Genomic DNA, 23,647 nt, shown 5'->3' on the forward strand with positions numbered 1-23,647 from the left:
AGGTTAGAGTGGCAAGAAGAAAGCCATTGTTAAAACAAATTCATAAGTCCGGTTTGCAGTTGCTGAGAAGCCATGTGAGGGACATAGCAAACATGTGGAAGAAGGTGCTCTGATCAGCTAAAATTAATATTTTTTGCTTACAAGCAAAACGCTATGTGTAACAGAAAACTAACACAGCACATTACCCTGAACATACCATCCCCACCGTGAAACATAAAAAATGGATGGAGTACAGCGCTCAGGGTGTTTGCACAAAGCAATCAACAAAAGGGTTAAAAGTTAATAAAAATAATAATACTTGAAAAAGGAGCGCGCTGGTCTTTTCCGTGCGCAGGCTCTGAAACGCGTTGTGGTCCCCCTCAGCCTCCGTCCGATCTGACGTCACGCAACAGCTGATGAACTCATTGCCTAGCAGCGGCACAACAACTAGGACTTAGCCGTCTCTCTCCCCGGCTCCCTCCGGCTGCCCAGCTCTCACGCTTTGCGGACTGTCTGCTACAGATGCACACCAGCTCCCACGACTGCACCATACTACTATGATGTAAGTGCTGGATATATTTTTATGTTTTAAAATTAAAAGCAGCATACTCAGAGGCGCTTCTCTCTTTTGTCTTCCACCGTGAAACATGGTGGTGGCAGCATCATGTTGGGGGAATACTTTTCTTCAGCAGGGACAGGGAAGCTGGTCAGAGTTGATGGGAAGATGGATGGAGCCAAATACAGGGCAATCTTAGAATAAAACTGGTTAGTCTGCAAAAGACTTGAGACTGGGGCGGAGGTTCACCTTCCAGCAGGACAACGACCCTAAATTTACAGCCAGAGCTACAATGGAATGGTTTAGATCAAAGCATATTCATGTGTTAGAATGGCCCAGTCAGACCTCAATCCATTTGAGAATCTGTGGCAAATCTTGAAATGTGCTGTTCAGACGCTCTCCATCCAATCTGGCAGAGTTTGAGCTATTTTTCAAAGAATGAGCAAAAATGTCTCGATGTGCAAAACTGGTAGAGACATCCCCAAAAAGACTTGCAGCTGTAAATGCATCGAAAGGTGGTTTTACAAAGTACTGACTCAGGCGGATGAATACAAATGCACATCACACATTTCACATATTTGTGAAAACCATTTATCATTTTCATTAAACTTCACAGTTATGTGCTACTTTGTGTTGGTCTTTTACATAAACTTCCAATAAAATACATTTAAGTTTTTGGTTGTTACATGACAAAATGTGGAAAATTTCAAGGGGTAGGTATGAATACTTTTTCAAGGCACTGTACATGCACTTCTTCCAGCATGTGTGCCCTCTGCTGACCCATGCTTTCACTGGCTATGGATTTGTTTTTTGTTTTTTTACTGTGGACTGGTTGATCGGCTATAGCCAATCACAAACACACAGGACCCTGTACACAGAGCAGCGATCTGGCTGCTTCTCCCTGCAATGAAGGGAGAAAAACAGACAGATCTGTGTAAAATCAGCACATATTACACTTGTTACGCAGTTAACCCCTTGATAACCTCTTCCTGGCCAGTGTCATTGGTACAGTATCAGTGTACAGTATATCTGATCACTGTATTAGTGAAATTAGCGACGTCAGTGTGTCAGCGCCAGATTGTCCGCCCTACTATGACAGTCCCACTATAAGTTACTGGTCACAGCTGAGTACATTCCAGTATATATACCATAGATTGTAAATGCTATAACTTCCCCACAAACCAATTAATATACACTTATTGGGTATTTTTTTCCTACCAGACATGTAGCAGAATATTTTTTTCCCCTAAATTTATGAAGAAAGTTTGTTTTAAAAAAAAATAATTTATTGAATATGGTTTATAACAGAAAATCTAAAATATATATATATTTTTTTCATTTCTATAAAACAAAACCCAAAAAAAACAGTGGTAATCAAATGCCACCAAAAGAAAGCTCTATGTGAAAAAAAATGATAAATTAATTTGCCGTACAGTGTTACAAGACAAAACAATTGGCAGAAAACAATTTTTTTTTTGAGCTGAGCCTCTATATACGTGGAGTTGGGGGTGGACAGTTATATAGGTACTGAAACTTGCTTAAGGCCAGGTTCACACTATTGTGAATTGGATGCGGGATCCCTGCATCCAATTAACAATAGCAGGTGATTGTGACCAGCTCTCTATTAAGCCGATTCACATATCTCAGATGCGCCTCCGGTGTGAATTTGCATAAAAGACCTGTGCGTCTTTTGGTCCATTTCAGGTCTGAATTCAGCCTAAAATTCAGGCTGAAATCGGACCTGAAACGGCAAACCAGAATGCACATTACCCCTGCTGGAAGCCGCATCAGTATTAGGTGTGAACCAAGCCTAAGATCCCATACACACTATTAGATTTTCTGCAGATTTGTGTCTTGGAATTTACCAAAACCATATAATATCAGGTCAAAGCTTAAAAGTTGCAATTTGTATGCAATCAGGCAGTACTACATGGTTTTGGTAAATCTGAAGACAAAAATCTGCAGAAAATCTAATAGTGTGTATGGGGTCTAAGGGATTGATTTATACATAGTATATACTTTCAATGCCAGAATAGTTATGTTGGCCCAATAATAAAGATTTTATAAGTGTAAAGATGATCCAGTACCTTCCCTCTGACTGCACCTATCACGGCTTTGGAAAAGGATAATACTTCAGTTAAGTATTTGTTGCAGTGAAATATTTTTTAGTATTTCTTCAGTGTCGAGTTACAGTGGAACCTCGGTTTAAGAGTAACTTGGTATGAGCGTGTTTTGATTTGCGAGCAACTTTTTTTTTTCTTTTTTTTTTTATTCCGACTCGGGTTGACTCGCAAGACAATCAGAATTCAAGCTAAATGGGCCTGCAGTGCCTCATTTGGCCTGAGGTATGGGGGCACAGAAGCCGAGCAGAGCCGAAAATTGGCCTGCAGTACCTAATTTGGCCTGAGATACAAGGGCGCAGGAGCAGAGAAAAGCCAAATATTGGGCTGCAGTACCTCATTTGGCCTGAGGTACGGGGGCGCAGGAAACAAGCCAAAGTGTCCTCTGGCCTTTTCGGCTATTTTCGTTTCCATTGACTTCAATGGGGAAACTCGCTTTGATATGCGAGTAGTTTGGATTACGAGCATAGTCCTGGAACAGATTATGCTCATAATGCAAGGTTTAACTGTATATCAAATTTCCATTCTACATATAGGTCAAACAATTGGTGCAAATAGGTATCTAGAATTAGTCAGGGATTCTGCTGGAATCCCTGGGGAGAAAAAATGATATCAGTTTTATTCTCACATGTTTGTCCTAATTGACTTTTTTAGTTGCAAGCAGCTTCTATGTATATAGATTAGTCCCTCATGGTAACTCACTTATATGTTGGGTGTCTCCTTGCTAGACATTAATGTGAACCACCTTCCAGCATTAGATTGATAACACTGCCTAAGGCAATAGAGCCTGGCTGGCTTACAGTGGTGCCCTCCTTCTCTCAGGGAAAATACAAGGAAACTAATTTAAAGACAGATTCACCGTGTCTGTTATGGCTGCATTTCAAATTATACAAACATTTTTTCAAGACTACATTAAGGCCTCTTGCACATGGTACTGATGTTTGAACATCAGCATTTCTGGATGTAATTTCAGTCATTTATGTTGGGCATATTTGTGTGTATGGGTGCTAGGCAGATTTTTCAATTGTTATTTTACCGTTCAATACACAGTGCTTGTTTACGCACACGTGGGCACAGGCACAATGTAAATGGGCTGCATTTTAGATCAGGGAAAAATAAAATGTATGCCTGAATACTGAGCATTTTTAGGCAAAAGTGTGCAAGAGGCCTAATAGGCCAAACCTAGGAACTCAAGAGATTTTACCACTAGAATACCTGAAAGACGCAAAAAACTATCAAGTCATATTTCCTAACTTTAGAACATGACAGAGGCACACTCCTGTGCATTCCACAATGGGAAAAAAAAGGGGTAGGTTCATTGTGGTATTGGATGTAGCTTAGAGGGGCATGATTAGAGTACAGGTTTACTTGCGGCATATTCTGTATACAAGGCCACAGGTCTTGTATTGACAATAAATTGCCCACAAAAGACAGGTTTACGGACGCGCATCATTTTTGACACAAGCGTTGATTTACTAAAACTGGAGAGTGAAAAATCTGGTGCAGCTCTGCATAGAAACCAATTGACTTCCATTTTTTTTTGTCAAAGCTTAATTGAACAAGCTGAAGTTAGAAGCTGATTGGCTGCCATGCACAGCTGCACCAGATTTCGCACTCTCCAGTTTAAGTAAATCAACCCCAAAGGATCATTTATTTAAAATGGAGCGCTTCCATTGCATATGCTTTTCTGCACACAGAATATACAGTTAACACATTCTTCAAGTTTAAAATAACTCAATTAAAACAACTGATGCCTAAATGGCAACCAGCAACCTTTGAGAGACTAAATAGCTTGGCCAGGACTGTGTAATGTACATCACAGCTTATGGAATGCAGTGACCAGCAGTATGCAACATACAGTAGTTCCTCTTACACTGCTGGCTAGTTGTAGAAAAAGAACCTTGTCATTCATGGTGGTGGTTTGAAGTTATGGTCCGTACGCACAATCTGAAAATCGGACGACAGATCATCCGACTTTTTTCGCGCAATAGTTGCAAGTAGAATTAAATAGGTTACCAAGGTCAGGAAAATTCTCGTACGACAGACAAAAAAAAATCGTAAGCGATGTCATGTGTTGTAATGTATTTGTGTTTTTTGGACGACAACTATACTGTACTGAACAAAAATCGTACGATCTGGTATCGTACAAGTACAATTTTCATTCTTGTCCGATCAAATAGCGGATGAATTGTCGTGATCGGCTTGCTAAAGCTCTGTACTAACGATCTGATTATCGTACGATCGGGCCGAAAGCTGTATTTTTCGTCCGATTTTCAGATCGTGTGTACAGGGTAATTAGGTGTGGTGGTAAGAATGTCCTGGTGTTGGAGGAGAAAAAAACCCTAGTGCCAGTGGTCAGCTGGAGGAAAAATACCCTAGTGTTGGTGGTCAGTGGTGTTCAAAACAATCCCCCTAGCATTGGTGTTGGTGAGATTCAATAAAAAAACAGCATTGGTGTCGGTGGGATCATTACCTTGCATTGGTGTCGGTGACGTATAATTACTTGAAAGACACAAGCTGCCTGTCCCTCACCGGCTTCTGACTGACCAGTGACAGAACAATGTCTGGCTGGAGATGACTCCAACTGACAGTACTTGCATAGAACCACTGTTGGGTGTTGAAATGATAGTTCCAGCACCCAACACTCTGGGACAAGTCCTGATCCCAGGATTTTGTTGAACCAAAGTGAGATCCATGACATATGGGAGGTATGTCTGTAGTTATTAAACTGTTCAGCATCTTTCTACAGTAAATTTGTAATATTGGCTTTATCTAGACTGACCCTTTACTCCATAATGAAACGCTGGCATTTTACAGTTGAAAGGCAGAGGGTGGGACTTGGCATCACAAGGACCGAAGCTTAAAGTGGATGTAAACCCTTCCATATGCTCAGTGAAATGACTGGCATCAGGTGGTACACAGAGATGAAACGAATCCTCCTACATACAACGCTGTATCCTGGCCTAGGCCAACAAGGCCCAGGCCTAGGGCAGCACTTTGTAGGGGGGCAGCAGAGAAAGAGTCCCCTCCGGCTTGCGCCAGTCTTATGGGGCGGACTGGGCTGAGAGGCAATTTAGTTTAGTGCTGCTTCTAATTTTGACTGTCCTATCATCCTGGACCACAAACCTTCCTCACTGTGCTATACGTTTTCAGCTGTACCATTGGCATCTTGGTCCTCTCCATAAAATTATCAGAACTTTGTGCTTAAAGTAGAACTATAGGTAACACTTTTTTTTCATTTTTGATAGAGTAGTCAGTTTATTTTTTACCATCCCTGTCCCATTGCAGAGATTTCCCTTCACTTCCTGCCCCATAGCCAAATAGGAAGGGAGAGGAAATCTACGCAAATTAAGGTTGTCCAATGCCCCCCCCCCCCTGGCCCTCAGAACTAGTGTTCTCCCTCGAAAATTTCAGGGCGGGTCTTAAACAGAAAGGGGTGTGACCTTGACATAAAGGGTGGGTCATATTTAAATTAGGTGGTGTACAAGTTTAGTCAGGCCTAGGGCAGCACAAAACCTAAATACACCACTGCCTACATAACTTGTACCTGTTTATCTGCAGTTGTGTTTTTTTTCTCTACAACCTTCTAAAACACAGATCAAAGGCTATTCCACAATAGTAAATTTTGGTCAAAGCTGCACAGTTTGTTTTTACTGTATCTACCGACAACTTTCCTGCATAGGCATTTTTTTTATTTATTTTTTTGTTTAAAGGTAAATCAACCATTTAAGAGAATGGGGGAACTTGGAAAATACTAAAACTGACATTTATAAAGTGAACATACACTAGATAAAGCAATGAGAACGGTATTGCAGATGTGGGTAAATAAAAGGAAGTAGTAAATACCTTCTAAACTCAAATTATTCAGTTTAAAAAGAGAAATCATGTGACTAAAAGCCTAGGCAGTTGCACGTTTGCCTGTCTCTGGGGGGAAAGTATTTCAGCTCTTCCGTTACGGTTTATTTACTCCACCTAAATACATTTAGGGTAGCTTTTTGTTAATGTTTGTATATAGGTCCAGTTTAAATAAGTGCCTACAGAAACCAACAGGGTCTCGCCACATCTGTTATGCACAGGTTATTTCACGTCTCTCTTCTTATATATGACTCCCAGTGGTAAGAGGTAATTGACCATTTAGTAGTACCTTGTCTCGGTTATCCTCATGCACCTGAACTGTTATTTATTCCTGATTTTCATGTAAAGCTGCCACACTCAATGTGATGGAGTGTTAAACATATTATCCATCAAGGGCAAACCGACGCAGAGAAGCAAGAGGTGAGGGGAACTGAGAGAAGATGGAAGAGAGACAGATAATGAACACTGAGGATGGAGTGCTTTAACCACATTAACCCTTTGGCTGGCTGTATGTTTGCCACACAGATAAGCAGTATGAGGAAACTAAGCAATAGCAGAAATGGGAGACATGCCGATAAACCAGTGAGGGCCTGAAAAGTATAATACAGCTTTTGGACAAATGACTGAAGTTAGACTAGTTCTTTACTCATGTTTGCCAAATATAGTCCAACTTTTTTTTTATAATTATTTTTTGCAGCTAGATGCTGAGAAGGAAGCTTTTAAGTGGTATTGCTTTTAGTTGGGGTTTAATCAATTTTATCACACTTTTATCACACTTGAAAGCGAGACTCGGGACATCCAAGCATGTCCCCCCTCAGATCTACGACTGCATTTCCAAGTGCACTTGTAGTGCAAAGTGGATTTGCCTTTAGTAAATAACCCCCTTTAGAGGAATCTCCTTTCATTTCCTGTTTTAAATATGGGATAGTAAGTGAGGGGAAATCCCCTCAATCAGAAACGGATAGCAAAACAAAACTCTTGACCCTCCCTCATTCCATCCAAAATGAAAAATTTTTTTTTTTGCTTTAAATATATTAAATTCAATTCAGTACTTGACCTGGCATCAGCCTCTTGCAGTCCTTGTACAGCAGAGCTAGTGTGTGAGAAAACGCAGTACAATGAACTGATAAGTGCGAATAAGAAGCATGCTGATAGGAAGAGAAAGCAGAGGTGAAGATGAACTTTTTACCGTGCTGCTGCTCCTTTCACTGTCCAGTCACAGGCTGGGGTGGGTCCAGGAAGTGGAAGTTGGTTGAATGATGTTGGCCATTAGACATCTAGAGGCAGAAAAAAGTACTGCGGGGGAAATCTCTGTTCTGAAGGTGATTTATTACAGCAAAAGCTTGCTTTTTTTTATAACTGGCTGTTTATCTTATTTTTGGCCAGAATTCTGCTTTGTTTTAGGGTCAATTTAAGTGCTAAGTGTGCACTTAAAAGTCAACATGTGCTTTGCCTGTTTAATCACTCAGTCATCTTAGTTTACATGTTTAAACCCAGAGGAGTTGTTTTGGTAGAACTTGAAATAACAATGGGGTTGATTTACTAAGGGCAAATAGACTGTGCACTTTGCAAAGTGCAGTTACACTCTGCAAGTGCAGTTGCTCCAGAGCTTAGGAAATGAGCAGAAGTTCTACTGATTTTCACCATCCAATCATGTGCAAGCAAAAATTCATTTTTTCTTATTTTCCTTGAATGTGATGGGTACTCTTTGCAAAGTGAAGCATTACCCAATTTACTAAGCTGGAGAAACAGCACTTGCAGAGGGCAAGTGCACAGTCCATTTGCCTTTAGTAAATTGACCCCATAGTGTCTAATGTAAGTACACAATCTTTCTTGGTTTTCTTTACTATAAACCTAGTAGTGACCTTACTGATGACTGCGGGCTTATTCACATGGGCGGCCAGAGGGCAGTAAATGTAGATAGTTGAGCAGCAGTTTTACTGCCCCTAAACGCCAACCTGAAGGAGGGTTTGCAGCTGCTCAGGGCTGTAGATATGCTGTGGCAAGCTAAAATAAAACGTCATATTGCATTCTGCAGGCGGCATCACTGCCAAATATGACCAATTTAAATGTATGGGGCCATGCCACAACCACTTGTAATGCATGTGGTTACAATTCATTGATGCAGTATTTACAGGGTGGCATGTCGCCTCCTCACCACCTGTCAAATGTCTCTGAAAAGCAATCCCCTGCAGAGCTTTTTTCAGAGGGGCAGCAATGACTGCCTCACTTATTATGATCCTTTAGGCAGTCATTTGATGGCTACGGATATGTTTATCATAATTTTATTAATGTGTATGCTTTTGTAAAACACACCTAGGCTTAGCTCACTAAGATGGATGAGTTAGAATCGAAGCATGCATTAAATGCTTTGGAATATTTTGCAACGATGAACAATGGATTAAAGTGAAAAGTCTTTCCGGCACTGGCACAGATGCAGTGTTTTCTAAATAGCATTAACGGTTCAATGATTAAGTTGACTTTGTCTCTGGAATTGCTCTTTAAACCTGGAAACGCCCTTTAAAGAAAGTAAGCCATTAGACCTGCCCTGAGTAATACAAATTATCTGTTTTATTGCAGAGTTTTGTGCTTGGTCTATACAACAGCGAGTTGTTTAACTGCAGTAATTATGGTATCTCCTTCTGTCAGGTGCATAATGAACATATTGCTCTTTATCAGGGTACTCACCTTGCATTCCAGGAGAAAGAAATTCTATTTCTCCACAAATCCCAGGGCAGTGGAACTGATTTTATGAACAAATAGGATTGAGAGCTAAAGGAGCGCTGCCTTTATTCTGATGGATGGTGTCTCTTCTCCATGCTCCGTTATTCAGTTAAAGAGTCATCACCATCCAGCATGATGCTCCCAGACTGAGGGCCAGAAGTCAGCAGGCGTTGGGTTACGGCCATGAACCTTACAGATAAATCACCAATGTCTGCTTCACTTAAATAAGTCCATTCCTCCAAACAGAAAGTGGCACTGCTATCTTTTTTCATTAATTTGTTTATTTTTCTGGGCATTTTTCTCCACTGCTTATCCAGATCCTTGGAAATGGAAGTGTATAGCAAATGCTAGCCATTAACCCATTTACGTCCGTTTAGGAACAACACAGTCCCCACACACAGTCCTGCAGTATCTGTTACACATATACAATTATATACTTGATTTAGTATCAGTTAAAGGTTGCATTGTTCGTATTTCAGTAAACTCATAGCAAGTATCGTTCATTTATGCTAGTTGAAGGATATTTTCTAAGTTTCATATATAGGATACCTGCTATAAAAATTCCTAGCTTCAATAGAAGCCATCAGATTATAGACACCTTGTTCAAACAATTATTTGGATATCCTATACTGAACACTGTTGTTGTTGTTGTCATCCATATACTTCCCAGAATTTTTTTTTAAAGAAAAGATCTTGTTCTGTGACAACAATTTGTTGTTTTAAAGAAAGCAAGCATGTGTTTACTTTGAAACCTTACTCTGATAAAAAGGAAAGGATCAGGTCCATTATCCAGTAGTTTTAAAACTGTTCGTAATCTCAAGCAATGTTCAAGATTAGGGGTCTACAAGCCCTTTGCTTGCCTTTATCTGGCCCTCTGGGCACTATTCCTCTCAAGGACACCAACAAGGGGGCACCATTCCATCCACTGACACCAACAGTGGGGAACCATTCCTCTCACTGGCACCAACAATGGGGCATTTTCTTTCCACTGACACCAATGATTGGATACTATCCCTCCCACTGACACCAGCTATTGGGCATAATTTCTCTTAATGATATAAACAATTGGGCACTGTTCCTCCAACCAATACGAGTGATGGGGCACTATTCCTCCAACTAATACCAATAATGGGGCACTATTCCTCCTTTTTAAGGGCATTTTTCCTTCCACTGACACCAGTATTGGGATACACTTCCTCCCACCGAAACCGGCAATGGGTCATAATTCCTCCAACTAATATAAACAATTAGGCACTTTTCCTCCTCCTAATACCAATGATGGGGAACTATTCCTCCTTCTACTGACTACAAGTGCGATGTAATTTTTACTCCCACTAATGCTGGGGCATTTTATGCTTCCACTGGCCACTCTGGCCCCCCCCCTAAAGCCCGAAGGACAGTAGACCTGGCCTTTTGTTTAGAAAGTTTGGAGACCTGTTTAAGATGGACAGCCATGCTTGCATAAGGCAATCTAGGACCACCCTTGTATATCTACTCTTCCCCTAGCCTCTGTGTACCTTGTGTGCTTTTGATGGCTTATCTTAGATTGGGCTAAGGTTTGCCAATCAAGTTGGGTTAGGAAGGTGGTCTAGTGATAGAGTAATTATAAGTCTGATCCTGTATCTGCCCATATGACGAAAAACACTTCCTACCTAAGAGGAAAACATTAAAGCAAAACCAAACATTTGGACTTAATGATTCCTTGTTACTTTTATAATCTATAGCAGGGATATGCAATTAGCGGACCTCCAGCTGTTGCAGAACTTCAACTCCCATAAGGCATAGCAAGACTCTGACAGCCACAAGCATGACACCCAGAGGCATGATGGGACTTGTAGTTTTGCCACAGCTGGAGGTCCGCTAATTGAATATCCGTGATCTATAGGTTAGAAACACTTGGTTATTTTTTCCTTTTGTTGTAAGCATAAGTTAGTCTAGCAAAACTTTGCTGGCTTTGGGCTCTAATTAGTTAAAAAACTGTCGTCCCAGAAACAGAGTTAAGAACATTGCATTACCACTGTGTACTGTCCTCCTCACCATTAAATTCCAAGGGCTTACTGGTGTATATAAAATTATTACATTTACTGTAGCACTTGGATATTATACCATCAATATGCCACGACTCACAACAGACATTGATATATTGCGTGCAATCACCTTTCTCAAATTGTGTTTACACATGCCAGATTACTGCCACCATTGCTCGAAAATCTAGGATATACTTCTGGTTTTAATGCCAAACCAATTCCTCAGGGGGAAATTATAATTATGTGTTCTTCCAATAAAATATATTTTGAAATTGTTTATAGCATTGACCGTATTCTGTAATCTTTTTGTTGTCTTACAGATGGTGCTGTTTGCAGGAAAACTAAACACTATTGCTGCAATTGCGACCATTTTCTTCCTGCTGGTATATGCTGCAGTAGGACTTGCCTGCCTGGCACTAGAATGGGCATCTGCACCTAATTTCAGGTAATGAGAAAAAGTCAGTTTTTTTTTTTATGCAAGCCATATTACTTGTATAGTGGTATTGGTCCAACAATTCTGCTTGTTTACAAAGAAACACTGCTTTTAGGGCCTAAGAGCTTCGTAAATATCAATATGAGTTTCTGTGCTACAACATAAAGGGAGTGAGCCTGCATTCACTTTAACCACTTAAAGTGGAGTTCCACCCAGATTTTTTTTTCCCTCCAAAAAAAAAAATTGTTTTACTTACCCAAAGTGCACAGGATATTGTAAGCTTGCAAGATTTCTGGCAAGAGGAACAGGTATATTTTTTTGCATGTATTGAGCAGATACAACAAAACACCATTTGTTACCAGATCAACATGGAGCAAATAGTAGAAATTCATACATACACCTTAGGTAGATATTTGTAAATGCTCCCTGTAGTAGTCATCTGTATGCATATTATGGAATGTTATTACTAATGCTGCTAAAAAGATAAGTAAACCAAAAACAAAAATGTATTTCTTCCGTCTGCGGATCGGATGAACACGGACACATGGTCCGTATTCATCCGATCCTCCCATAGGGGAGAGCGGAGAAAAGACAGGGCGGTCCCTACACAGTGTGGGGGGACCGCCCTGTCAGCCGACGGCTCAGCAGGGATTTTACTGAGCGATCCCCGCTGAGCTGACGGACACACAGAGGCGGATCATTACTGATCCGCCCCGTGTGAAAGGGCCCTTACTAGTCCTTTGATGTGGCATTGTTTTCTTTTCTCAGGTTAAGAAGATTTTTAGCAAACTAAACAAAAGGGACAAGGACCCCAATTTATAACTTCTAGAGTAAGGAGCCTAGGTGTGTGCAGCCCATTGCATTAGGATGTGCACCTTTTTAAAGCTCAAACACACTTTCTCTGCAGCGTCGGCTGCACAGGGCTGGGAATAAATGAGAAGTGTCCAGGTTCATTCACAAACTGAAGCATATTAAACACTGTTTACTATGCTTCAGTAATGATTGAACACAGTGAGTGTGTTCATTTAAAAAAGGAAGGGGCTGGTAAATTACATATTGATTAGTGTTTCCTCGCTCTCTATTCTGAAACTTCCCCTGCAGCAGCCAGAGGGAGAGGAGGGAGGCCAGCAGCAATGCAATGGGGGGGGGGGGGGGTAGTAGGGGTAATTGGCACATCCTCTGTGCATGCCTATGGTAAGGAGCACATGGAAGGGAGTTGTACAGAGCAAATAACAGAACGTATTTCCCAGAAAACTTGCTAGCCAGCAAAACGCATTGCGCTGTAACGGTTTGCATTAAAAAGATGTTTTAGTTGCACAACCTTTGCAAAATGTATGTGGCCTCCTTAAACCTCTTTTGTTTAACGTGATCCTCACTATAGTCTATAAAAGCTAAGATTTAGCCATGATAAAAAAAATTAACACTCTGGATTTAATGAGCTAACTTGCTTGTAATGAAGTGTCCCACATTGTGCAGGCAGCTGGATATGTTTGGATTTTTTTTTTTGGGAGAATAAGGATAAGTGTCACTTTAAGCTAGTATGACCCACCCTCCAGAAGATCAGAAAGCAGCAAAAAAAAAAAGTATATACTGCAGACTTATTCAATTCTTTAATGGCAAGGGGATGATTTCTTTATTTGATTGTTGCCAGATATGGTAATTTAAGCGATTGCCAAGCCAAAAACAGAATAATGTGGTTATAGAAGAAGTGGGGCCTACAGTCTGGTGTAATTAGTGTCATGTATTTAAAGCAAAGACATTGATCTCTGATGCCAGCACGTGCTCCAATATTCCAGAAATATAGTGGCAGAGAAATTGAACTTGTGCTTTATAAATACTGTGGTTTGAGAAGTGACAGCTCACTGGATGGTACTTCACATTTCATTAGGCGCAGTAAAAAAATGTATGTGGATCACATAATTGCAAGCTTTATAAATGGTGTGCAGTGATGAGTAGCCTCCAAAAAAGCAACAAAATGGCGATAAAAGAACATACTGTACTGTAAATCACGCTTTTATAAAAATAAAAAAATACCCTTAGTGATGATATCCAGATACAGTAACTGTAATGCTGTCACACACAGGCAATTCAAGATAAACACATAGTACAAAAAAGTAGAAGTTTTAGCTAAACATTCAGTATATCCAGAAATGCAGACAGCTAGCTAAACTAATATTGAGAACTTGACTTTTTCTGTCACTACAGTCACGCTGACACAATCCCCAGGCTGGTAAAGAACAGGCGCTATACTCCCTTTTACAGAGGCTGCTGCTTTGCTGATCCCTGGCCGCTGCAGATATTCCACATTTTTAGGTGTATAGTATATGCTGAATGTAGTTCTTCCCGCTGGCTCATATGTCCTGTCGTGACACCATTGCAAGCCAGTGGCGGACAAACCATTTTGCAGTGGGGGTAACGCCTCTTCTTGCAATCTTTCCTTTGGGTGCCACCTGTAGCAAGCTAGTGCTAATGAGGCACCTGCATGATACCGTTGGGTCCTGAGCCAGCCCTGTTCCCTCCTTGCAGGAATTTGACCGACGGCAATGAAAGCCTATGGTTTTTCTGCCCTCAGTTTCTCCTGTGAAAGCAGAAGTGATGAGAGACATGCTGGAGATAGAGCTGGTGCGGTGACAAACTGTAGAGCACAGGTGCTCTACCTGTGGCCCTCCAGCTGTTGCGGAACTACAAGTTCCATGAGACTTTGCAAGACTGACACTTGCAAGCATGACTCCCAAAGGCAGAGGAATGATGGGACTTGTAGTTCCGCAATAGCTGGAGAACCACAGGTTGAGCACCTATGCTGTAGAGCTAGGTAAGTATTCTGGGATAAAGGCAGGGAGGACAGGTAGAGGCAGGGATGGATTCCAGACAAGGCCAGGGCTCGGGGCGGCAGTGGGTGCAGGGGCAGCACTGCGGCTGAGAGGACACTTTCATATAAGGAATTCCCCCCTGTCATGCGGATGGTGAGAGGAGAAAAAACAGAGGGAAGAGGAGGTGAGATAGTTCTTGGCAGCAGCAACCCCCTCCCCAGTTCTCAATGTAATTTTGTCATTTTCGGCAGCAGCAACCTCCCCCCCCCGCTTCTCAGTGTCCTGCCGAAAAAGTCCCCCGTCGGATAATGTCCCCCCCCCCCCCGTACTGCGCAGGCGGGGGCGGCATTGAAGGACCCGGCCTTGGGGCAAAGGGAGTAAATCTGGGCCTGGGTCGAGGGGTGTTTTTTACCTTAATGCAGAGAATGCATTAAGGCACATATGTCAAACACAAGGCTTGCGGGCTGAATACGGCCCGCCAGGCCTTGTCATGTAGTTCTTGCACCCTGTTTCCCATTTTACAATGTAGCAGAACTCCATTGTGCTACCTCTGTCTCTCACTCTCCGCTCCTGTTCCCCACTGTTAATTGTCAACACAGAGAAGCCCTCTGTGTTTCCATGGACAGCTTTGCACTTTTGAACCCTGCACTGGTCCAGATGCAACACATTTAGGTTTTAGTACCGCTTTAAGGTGTAAAGCCGTGTTCATTTTAAATAACCAGTGGTATGCTACCCCACTGCTTATAGATGTTGATGGCAGTGGCGGCTGGTGCTAAAAACGCGCAAACAAACTTGAAATATTGCAGCCACTGTGGTCATCAATTGCAGCCACTGTGGCCATCAATTGCTGCGGCGCCTGTTTCAGCCAATCAGGTGACAGGTAACCAGACCTGAGCAGCCTGATTGGCTGAGAGGCGGGTCAGTGTTGGGGAAGCAATGTATTCTGTTCCCTAACACACTACTTGGTAATCAGCGAATGCACAGCAGTGCACCGCTGTTTACCCTTTTAAAAGCCTATTAAAGCCCACAGGCTCTAATCGGGAAGCCTTATAGAGCCTATGGCTCTAATCAGGCGCTTCCAAAACACACCCACCGCTGTAATTCGTATGCCCGACAAGGGGCCGGGCACATGAATAGGGGATGGCAGCGGCGACCATAGATTCATGCAATGCATGAATCTATGGTGAGAGAGAGTTAGAGAGGAGGGGGGGCGGGGGCACCCCGGCACCCTTTAGGGACGCACCTCCACTGGTTCATAGCTTTAGATGTATCCATAACTGTTGCATTACATTTGCTGCGTGATATATACAGTAAATTTGCTTGTTCATGATAGGAGTTATTATTCAGCATCAGCTACAAAAAGCTAGTTTTCTGAGCCCTTGGTATGTAGCCGCCATGCAAGAATTAATGTGGTATAATGTAGAAAAATACAGATTTTATCCCAGGGTGCAGAGTTCTCTCTTGCTCTTATCTTTCATCCAGACACAACCATAGTACAATGTTATAAATCTAATAAAAGATCTGAATGTCCGATAGGAAATGACTCTCCCTCCTGTCTGCCCCCACTATGTTCTGGCAGTAACTCCCTTCTCTGAGTGTGCAATTTCTTTTCTTCTTTTGCATTTGCCCTTCAAACAACATCTACATACATATACTCCTCCCCTGACAGCAAGTCCTGAAATTGATACTTACACTAAATTTATGAAACTTTTCCCAACTTGCCACTGATTTCCCTGGCAGTCTGCCAGCAATCCCTTTCCTTCCATTAGTGGTAATTAACTAACAAGAGAGGGACAGAGCAGCACAAGGCAGGCAGCTGTAGTCAAAGACTTAGAGGAGCAGCATAGACTCGCGTTCTTTCCCATGGATTTGTTCTTTATAGGGAAGAAAGACTTGTAATGTCTTCAATAATCAGAACAATGATTAAAGTTTATCTAAAGGCCACATTTTTTATTTTTTTTTTAGCTTTTGATACACTGGGTAAGGGTTTCCTTTTTGCTAAAGTAGAAGGAAATTTCCTCCGCAGGACACGGACAAAAAATAACCTATTGCTAAATTACCAAAAGTTCCTGTGCAATTATAATAGTTCAGAAAACTGGAATTTGTGGTGCATGCAGCATTAACTAAGCAGATAACCCTATATTAGATCTCTCTGCATCACCCACACCTTATTCTATTTCAGAGTGATATAGAAACTGGTGCCGGGTCTGTTGCAAATTAACTAAGGGAATGAGGCAGTTGTCAATCCAGAAAACTGCCACCAACACCTGCCTCGTTGGACCTTGCATAAGGGCTGTGAAGCACAGCCTGTACCACCCTCCTCACTCCTGATCTCAGCTGAGTGAGCGGCGGGATAGTCAGGCCCCGTACACACGACCGAGTTTTTCGGCAGAATTCAGCCAGAAACTTGATCGGAGCCGTATTCTGCCGAGAAACTCGGTCGTGTGTACACTTTTGGCCGAGGAAACCGACGAGGAACTCGTCGAGTCAAATAGAGAACATGTTCTCTATTTTCTCGTTGGTCAATGAGGAAACTTGCCTCGTCGAGATCCTGGGTGGCTTCACAAGGAACTCGACGAGCAAAACGATGTGTTTTGCTCGTCGAGTTTCTCGAACGTGTGTACGGGGCCTCAGAGGAATCTGGAGCATGCAGCTCGGTCACACACACATGATAGAACAGAGAACTCGTCAATACCAATTAACAAAGGGGCTTTCACCCCTTTTGTTAAAGTGATTGTAAATGGTAATTTTTTTATTTTTTTTTAATAACCGGTTTATACTTTCTCTGTGCAATGAAATTGGACAGATCGGCCAAAAACCTACTTTTTTTGGGTCCCCCGCTGGCACTCCTGGCTCCCCCTCTCTGAGAGTGCCCACGTTTTAGGTTTTAGAACTACTTGGAAAAGGATCTACTCTTGTTCCTAAGTTTAGAAGGGTGGTGCTAGTTTTATGCTTGCATCACTCTGTTTCACCTTATAATGTTTTTAACTCTTTCCTACTTTAAAACAAAAAATAGCTTTGCTTTTATATACAGTTTGGAGTAGATGTTGGGGATTGAAGGAATCTATTGGCATTTTTCAAAAGGTACAACTTTATGGATATAGGGAATAAAGTTAAAATGTAAGGGCCTAATCCACAAAAACCCGGCGCAACGTAACTTTTGCCATTTAAGTTACACCGCCGCAAAATCTCTACCTAAGTGCCCGATCCACAAAGCACTTACCTAGAAATTTTGAGCGGTGTAACTTAAATCCGTCTGGCGCAAGGCGTTCCTAATTTAATAGGGCGAGTCCCATTTAAATTAGGCGCGCTCCCGCGCCGGACGTACTGCGCATGCTCCCGACGTCATTTTCCCGACGTGCTTTGCGCGGTTTTACGTTGCGCCGGGTTTTGAGAATCGCGATGGCGTAAAAAAAAAGAGTTGCGGCGGGAAAAAAAAAAATGACAGCGACGCGGGATAGAAGGGTCTACTTTTACAATGTGTAAAAGCAGCCCTAATATTGCGACGGCAAACTAATACGGAGAAAAAACGAAGCTTAAAAGCTTTGTGGATCTCCGTAAGTGCTAATTTGCATACCCGAAGCGGCATTTCGACGAGAAATGCCCCCAGCGGCGGCTGCGGTACTGCATCCTAAGATCCGACAGTGTAAGTCCTTTACACATGTCGGATCTTCTGCCTATCTATGAGAAACTGATTCTGTGGATCAGTTCCATAAATAGAAACAGGGATACGACGGCGTATCAGTAGATACGCCGGCGTATCCCTTTTGTGGATTAGGCCCTCAGTTCCCTGACCATATAATGTTTACCAATAGTTTGTGGATTGTGCTCCTGCACGTTGTGTGCTAATATGTACTGGTGTTGTATACAAGTATATTTTAAATCACAATGGAAGGGTATATCAATTCAAATTTAGGACTGCATGCTAATCCATTCACTCTTTTTAAATGAACCGATTCATTCTTGGCATTAAAAAATACTGCAGGAAAAAAAATTTGCACGCAAATTTTATGTTTTTAGATGTATCTTTTCATGTTCCAACCTCCTTATAAATAATACATTTTAAAACTCGGAACACGACTAAGATGTAAAATTTTAAATTCCATCATTGTAAATCTATCGCTTGAGACGGCAAGTGACATTTTCTCCCAAGGAACTGTATAACTGAACAAAACACTCTTTTTACACTGCCCAAATGTGCATATCATAGCAGCTCAGGGACTCTTTACTATCTTTCCTTTATTTAAGGCCAGTTTCACACTGACGCGGTTTTCAGACGTTTTAGCGCTTTAAATGGCCTCTAAATAATGCCTGAAAACCTCCCATTCATTTCAGTGTGAATTTTCACACTGGGGCGGGGTGCGCTTGCGGGATGTTTGGAAAAGTCCTGCAAGCAGCATATTTGGGGTGGGTTGGGAGCGCTTTATACAGCGCACCCAAAACGCCCTGCCCATTGAAATGAATGGGCAGCGCTTCCAAAAGCACATGAAAAGCAATTCAGAAGCGTTGCAAAACGGGCAATTTTCATTTTAACCCCTTCTTCGGCCACTAGTGGGGGTTAAAAGTGCCCCACTAGCAGCCAAAATGCACTGCGAATGCACCACAAAAACGAGTGGCGATTTAGCGCTAACGGCCAGGTGCTGCAGTGTAGCCCAATAGATATTTGCTGCATTTTGCGTGCTCTACATGTTCACCCATATCTTCCAGTGCACGATTATTTTCATGGTTTTACGTGTTCAGTTGATCCTATACAATAGTATCTAAGCTTGGTCGTCATCTTTACAATGTTTGGTACATACAGTATGGTTGCGTACAATAAATCAAATCATTGCCTATAAACAAATCCGTCTCATGTAAAACAAGTTTGCAGTGTTGTGAAGATTTTTTTTTTTTAAAGCCCATATCCAGGATTACACTAAAGCAGCCATACACGCTTTGAATTTTGTCTGGTTCAGCAGGAACCGGCTGAGATTCGAACCATGTATGGGCAAGCCCAATGTACCAAGTTGATTGATCGATCAACTTGGGTACAACAAGCCTGAAGGTTTTTACGTGAAATTATCGCTAGCAATAATCACTGTATTTTCCTGGCTGGGGTGGCTTCCCTACTTGGAGAATAAAATGGTTTGGCAGATTGGATTCCCGCATCAACACTGTTTGTGTTGATGGGGGGAATTAAGTGAATTTCTTTCCTGCAACCTGTGGTTGCAGAAACAAAGATTTCATTGTGTATCTTCCCCCACCCTTCTTTTCTGCACCTATCACCAAGACTGGATTCATACTTTTTTCCCCTCCTAGGCTACTTTTTGGTGTTGCACCTGCAAAGGGGTCGTTCTAGGTCCCAAGTGGGCTGGGGAGCAATGCAAGAGAACAGTGGCTGTGAAGGCAGCTGGAAATGGGGGGGGGGGCACTGCGGGGGCACTGCAGGGGGCTGTGTGCAGAGACTCCCATGCACTTACTTTTTTTAGACATCATCTTAGAATAGGCACCATGTGGGAAGTTAAACTTTCCTCCTTTTTTTTTTCCAGTCATGTGATCATCACATAATAGAGGGAGGAAAACGGCACTTCTTTGCCTGGCAGGTGCTTATTCTATGGAGAGGTCTGTATTCTGCTCTGATCTCCATCAGGGGAGGCATTGATTTCCAGTCTCACTTCATGATACCCACTCAAGCAGTGACTGATGCTAGAACGCATGGTTGTTTCTGGTCATTTATTGAGGTACTAATGTATTTTCTGCTCTTTCCTCTTAATTTGTGCATATACCATAGTCTGCAAACACTGTGGTGGATGTTCCTGTTACGGGATGCTATTTGCCATTGAGATCAAATATTGATCTGTTTACAATTTGCAGTCCAGTATATGATTTTGTTTTCTCTACGGGTCACTTTTCTAGTTGTTTCCAGCCCATATATCATTCAGTTTTCTTGCCATGTTTATATATTTGTTCATATTAAAAGGAAACTACCGTATAATTGTTTGGGGTCAGTTTAACTTAAAGTGGAAATTCAGTCAAAAGTTCAGTTTGAACTCTAAACCTACTCTAAAGCCTCGTACACACGATCAGATTTTCTGCGGACAAAGCATAGGACTTTTGTCCAAAGGGCGTTGGCCGTGAACTTGTCTTGCATTCAAACTGGAAAGAATTGTCGGCCAACAAACATGAAACTGTGCTTTTTCTGCTCTTTAGCCACCCTTTGGGCAACTTCTGTTAATGTTGTGTTATGGTGAGCATTGCTTCTGAGCATACGTGCTTGTACTTTAAAGTTTTGTCCAGTAGCCTTGTGTACACACGATCGGATAATCTGACAATACACATTTGTTGGCAGACCATTTTAAAGCATGCTAGCCCACATTTGTTGGTGGAAAATCTGACAACAGTTGTCCGATGGAGCATACAAACTGTCGGATTATCCGACAAAAGCCTGTCATCACACAATTCCAGTTGAATAATCTGATTGTGCGTACAAGGCTTTAGCCATATTCTAAACCTAATCTATCTAACCCTGTGAAGAAATAAATTGTTATGCTTATCTTTTCTGAAGTTGCTCTGGTCTAGTCTCCAGCGGCAGCTGCTGTGTACATAGAGAAAGGCGACAGCGGCTGTGACATGCCTGGGAAGTGACGTCACCCATAATTACTATGGGGCTTCTGTTGTCGACTGCCTCTTCTGCACACGCCTTTACACCAAAGCAACCGCTGACCGCTCAGCACGGGACCAGACTGACTGGCTGCAGAGCAAAGAAGTATGGTGATCTCCTCCTCTTTACAGGGTTGGATAGATTATGTTTAGCATTTGGCTGAGAGGAGGTTTAGCACTAGGTTTTGGCTGACCTTCCATTTTTTTTTAATATATATATTTACTTGCTAGGTTATACATATATTTTACCATGTACCTTTTATTTTGCAAGTAGACATTCAATTATCTAAAAATAGAACAACAAAGCTGCGCTCGCCCCCAAGGAAAATGTATTAATAAAGGAACCCGCTGCTAACCTAATGCCCCGTTAAAGCAAATTTCTCTTGTGTAGTAAACAAATATAAGGTAGCCTTGAATTCAAAAGTGCATTATGGAATAGCAATGTGCAAAAACAAAATAAAAATATAATCTACAATTCATATTGTATCAAACAAGCATCGGCCGGCAACTATACAGGGAGGGATAGTCAAGCGTGCTAACATCAGTGGTTTGGGCTACGCCACAGAAGTCGGCATTCTTGACTATGCTTGTTTGATACTTGCATGATTAAGATTTTGTATGCAAGTGCAATAACTAAATGGTCATGATGTTCTAGTAAGTGGCTTTAGATCTCTTTCCTGTGCATGTGTTGGAAACATGCAGAAGCCCTTTTGGTTTCCAGCTTGGGATACACTCTGATGTTTTTTACCCTGAAAATAGAGGGTAAACTGTGCCTGCGTGTTATACGCAGGGGGCTGTGGAATTTTTTTTTTTCCTGAATTGTCCCTCTTAAAGTTGGGGTGCGTGTTTCACACCGAGAAATACAGTATATGACGAGGAGTTCCCAGAGCACTATGGGTTATATAAAGAGACAGCACAGCAAATATGTTTTCACTGCAGCTTTCATTGTCTGGTTAAAACCTCCAAATTAGTTATCTGATTGCGGATGTGTCACTGCTGTGATGACCTATTCAGGTTCTGTAAATGGGATTCTTTCAGCACCACCTTTTTGCTGGATGCAAAACAAAATAACAAAAAACAATATTTACCATATTGTGTTTGTTCATTGAGGGACATAGGATTTTGAGATATTTGGGTTATGCCTATAGGAAAATTTTAAATACGGACAAAGAAAAAACAGGTGACAACCTGGTATAACTCTTTACACTTCCAGCATATTTTTGCTAGTTTCTCTGAGAAACATTTGACTGTTGTACAAGCCATTTTTTATTTATTTTTTCATTAAATTTTATGGTTTTAAGTAGGGCTGTGCAAATTAACTTAATTAATCGATTAATCTTTAATTTTTTTGATCGATCAAAATCTTTTTGATCGATTAAAATTCTTTTGATTGGTACTCACCTCTCCGCCGGCTTCTGGGAGTTCCGTCGGAGATCCGGTGATGTCACGGACACCGGCGGGGCTTGCCGTGTCCATCTGAAAAGCTCCTTTGCTGTGCCTTCATATCTGCATGCCGGAGGGACCTTACTATCTGCCACACGCAAGGGCTGTTACACTTCCCTCTATCAACCTGGGATTCTACAACCATCCACTAGGAGTTGCGATAGTTCCCTTCATGGGACATCTACATGCCGACAGACTGATGTTAACCCCTCCTCATCTCGATTCAGCAGTGGCATTGTTGTACACATTTTTATACCAGTATCATACTTGGCTACATGTTTTTATGACTGCTTTTGGTACCGTTTGGTATTACTCACACCATTTTTACAGTTTATGTAGCTACATCGATTTTATCTCCAGTGCAATATTTATTTGGTTACCTACTTGAAGACTATAAAAGTTTTAATGCTATTCCCATTGAGCGCTGCCTTTGTGTGTTTTGTATCCTGCTATCCATTTTTCCAGTTGTTGGTAGCTGCACTGGGAATCAGCCTGCAAGGAGATCAGCTAAAAGTAGTTGGATCTGTATGTGCGTTATAATTAATCGAAATTAGTCAATTAATCGATTAAAAAAAAAAAAGATTAATCGAACAGAAAAATTTTGATCAGTAACAGCCCTAGTTTTAAGGCTGGTTTCACCCTTTGGTGTCACGATGCACTCTTCTAGATCTGTCTGTTTCCTGTTTTTTTTGCCTACAACCAACTGTTTTCAAGCTTTGCAAGGCTTTCACCTAATCTTTGTTTCCATGTTCCTACCAGGTGACTACTTGGTCCCCATCTGATGCCAGCTCCAGGAGTAAAGTATTTCAGGTGGCTCTTTGAGCTGCAAGCAGTTCCCCTTTTGTTTTTATAGTTGGACCTGTTTTTTTGTCCTGTGTTTTTTTACACCCTACAGTTTGACAGCTGTGGCTATGTCCCAATATTCACTATAAAAAATTCTTGGACTTGATTAAAGGGGTTGTAAAGGTACAATTTTTTCCTAAATAGCTTTCTTTACCTTATTCTTGGATTTTGCTTTTAAATGTCCTTATTTCTTCTGAGAAATCCTCACTTCCTGTTCT

At 41.7% G+C, this 23,647-nt stretch overlaps 1 protein-coding gene across 1 annotated transcript in view; it reads left to right on the forward strand.

Annotated features, from left to right (window-relative positions):
* The window catches only part of LOC120935687 (solute carrier family 12 member 9-like), a 360,381-nt gene that overhangs the window by 236,794 nt on the left and 99,940 nt on the right, over positions 1-23,647 (forward strand). Inside the window, exon 8 of the mRNA XM_040347741.1 lies at positions 11,582-11,706. Within this exon, the coding sequence (XP_040203675.1) occupies positions 11,582-11,706 (125 nt within the window). The remainder of the gene's footprint in view (positions 1-11,581; positions 11,707-23,647) is intronic.

Source organism: Rana temporaria, chromosome 4 (assembly GCF_905171775.1).
Source record: "Rana temporaria chromosome 4, aRanTem1.1, whole genome shotgun sequence".
Taxonomy (NCBI): domain Eukaryota; kingdom Metazoa; phylum Chordata; class Amphibia; order Anura; family Ranidae; genus Rana; species Rana temporaria.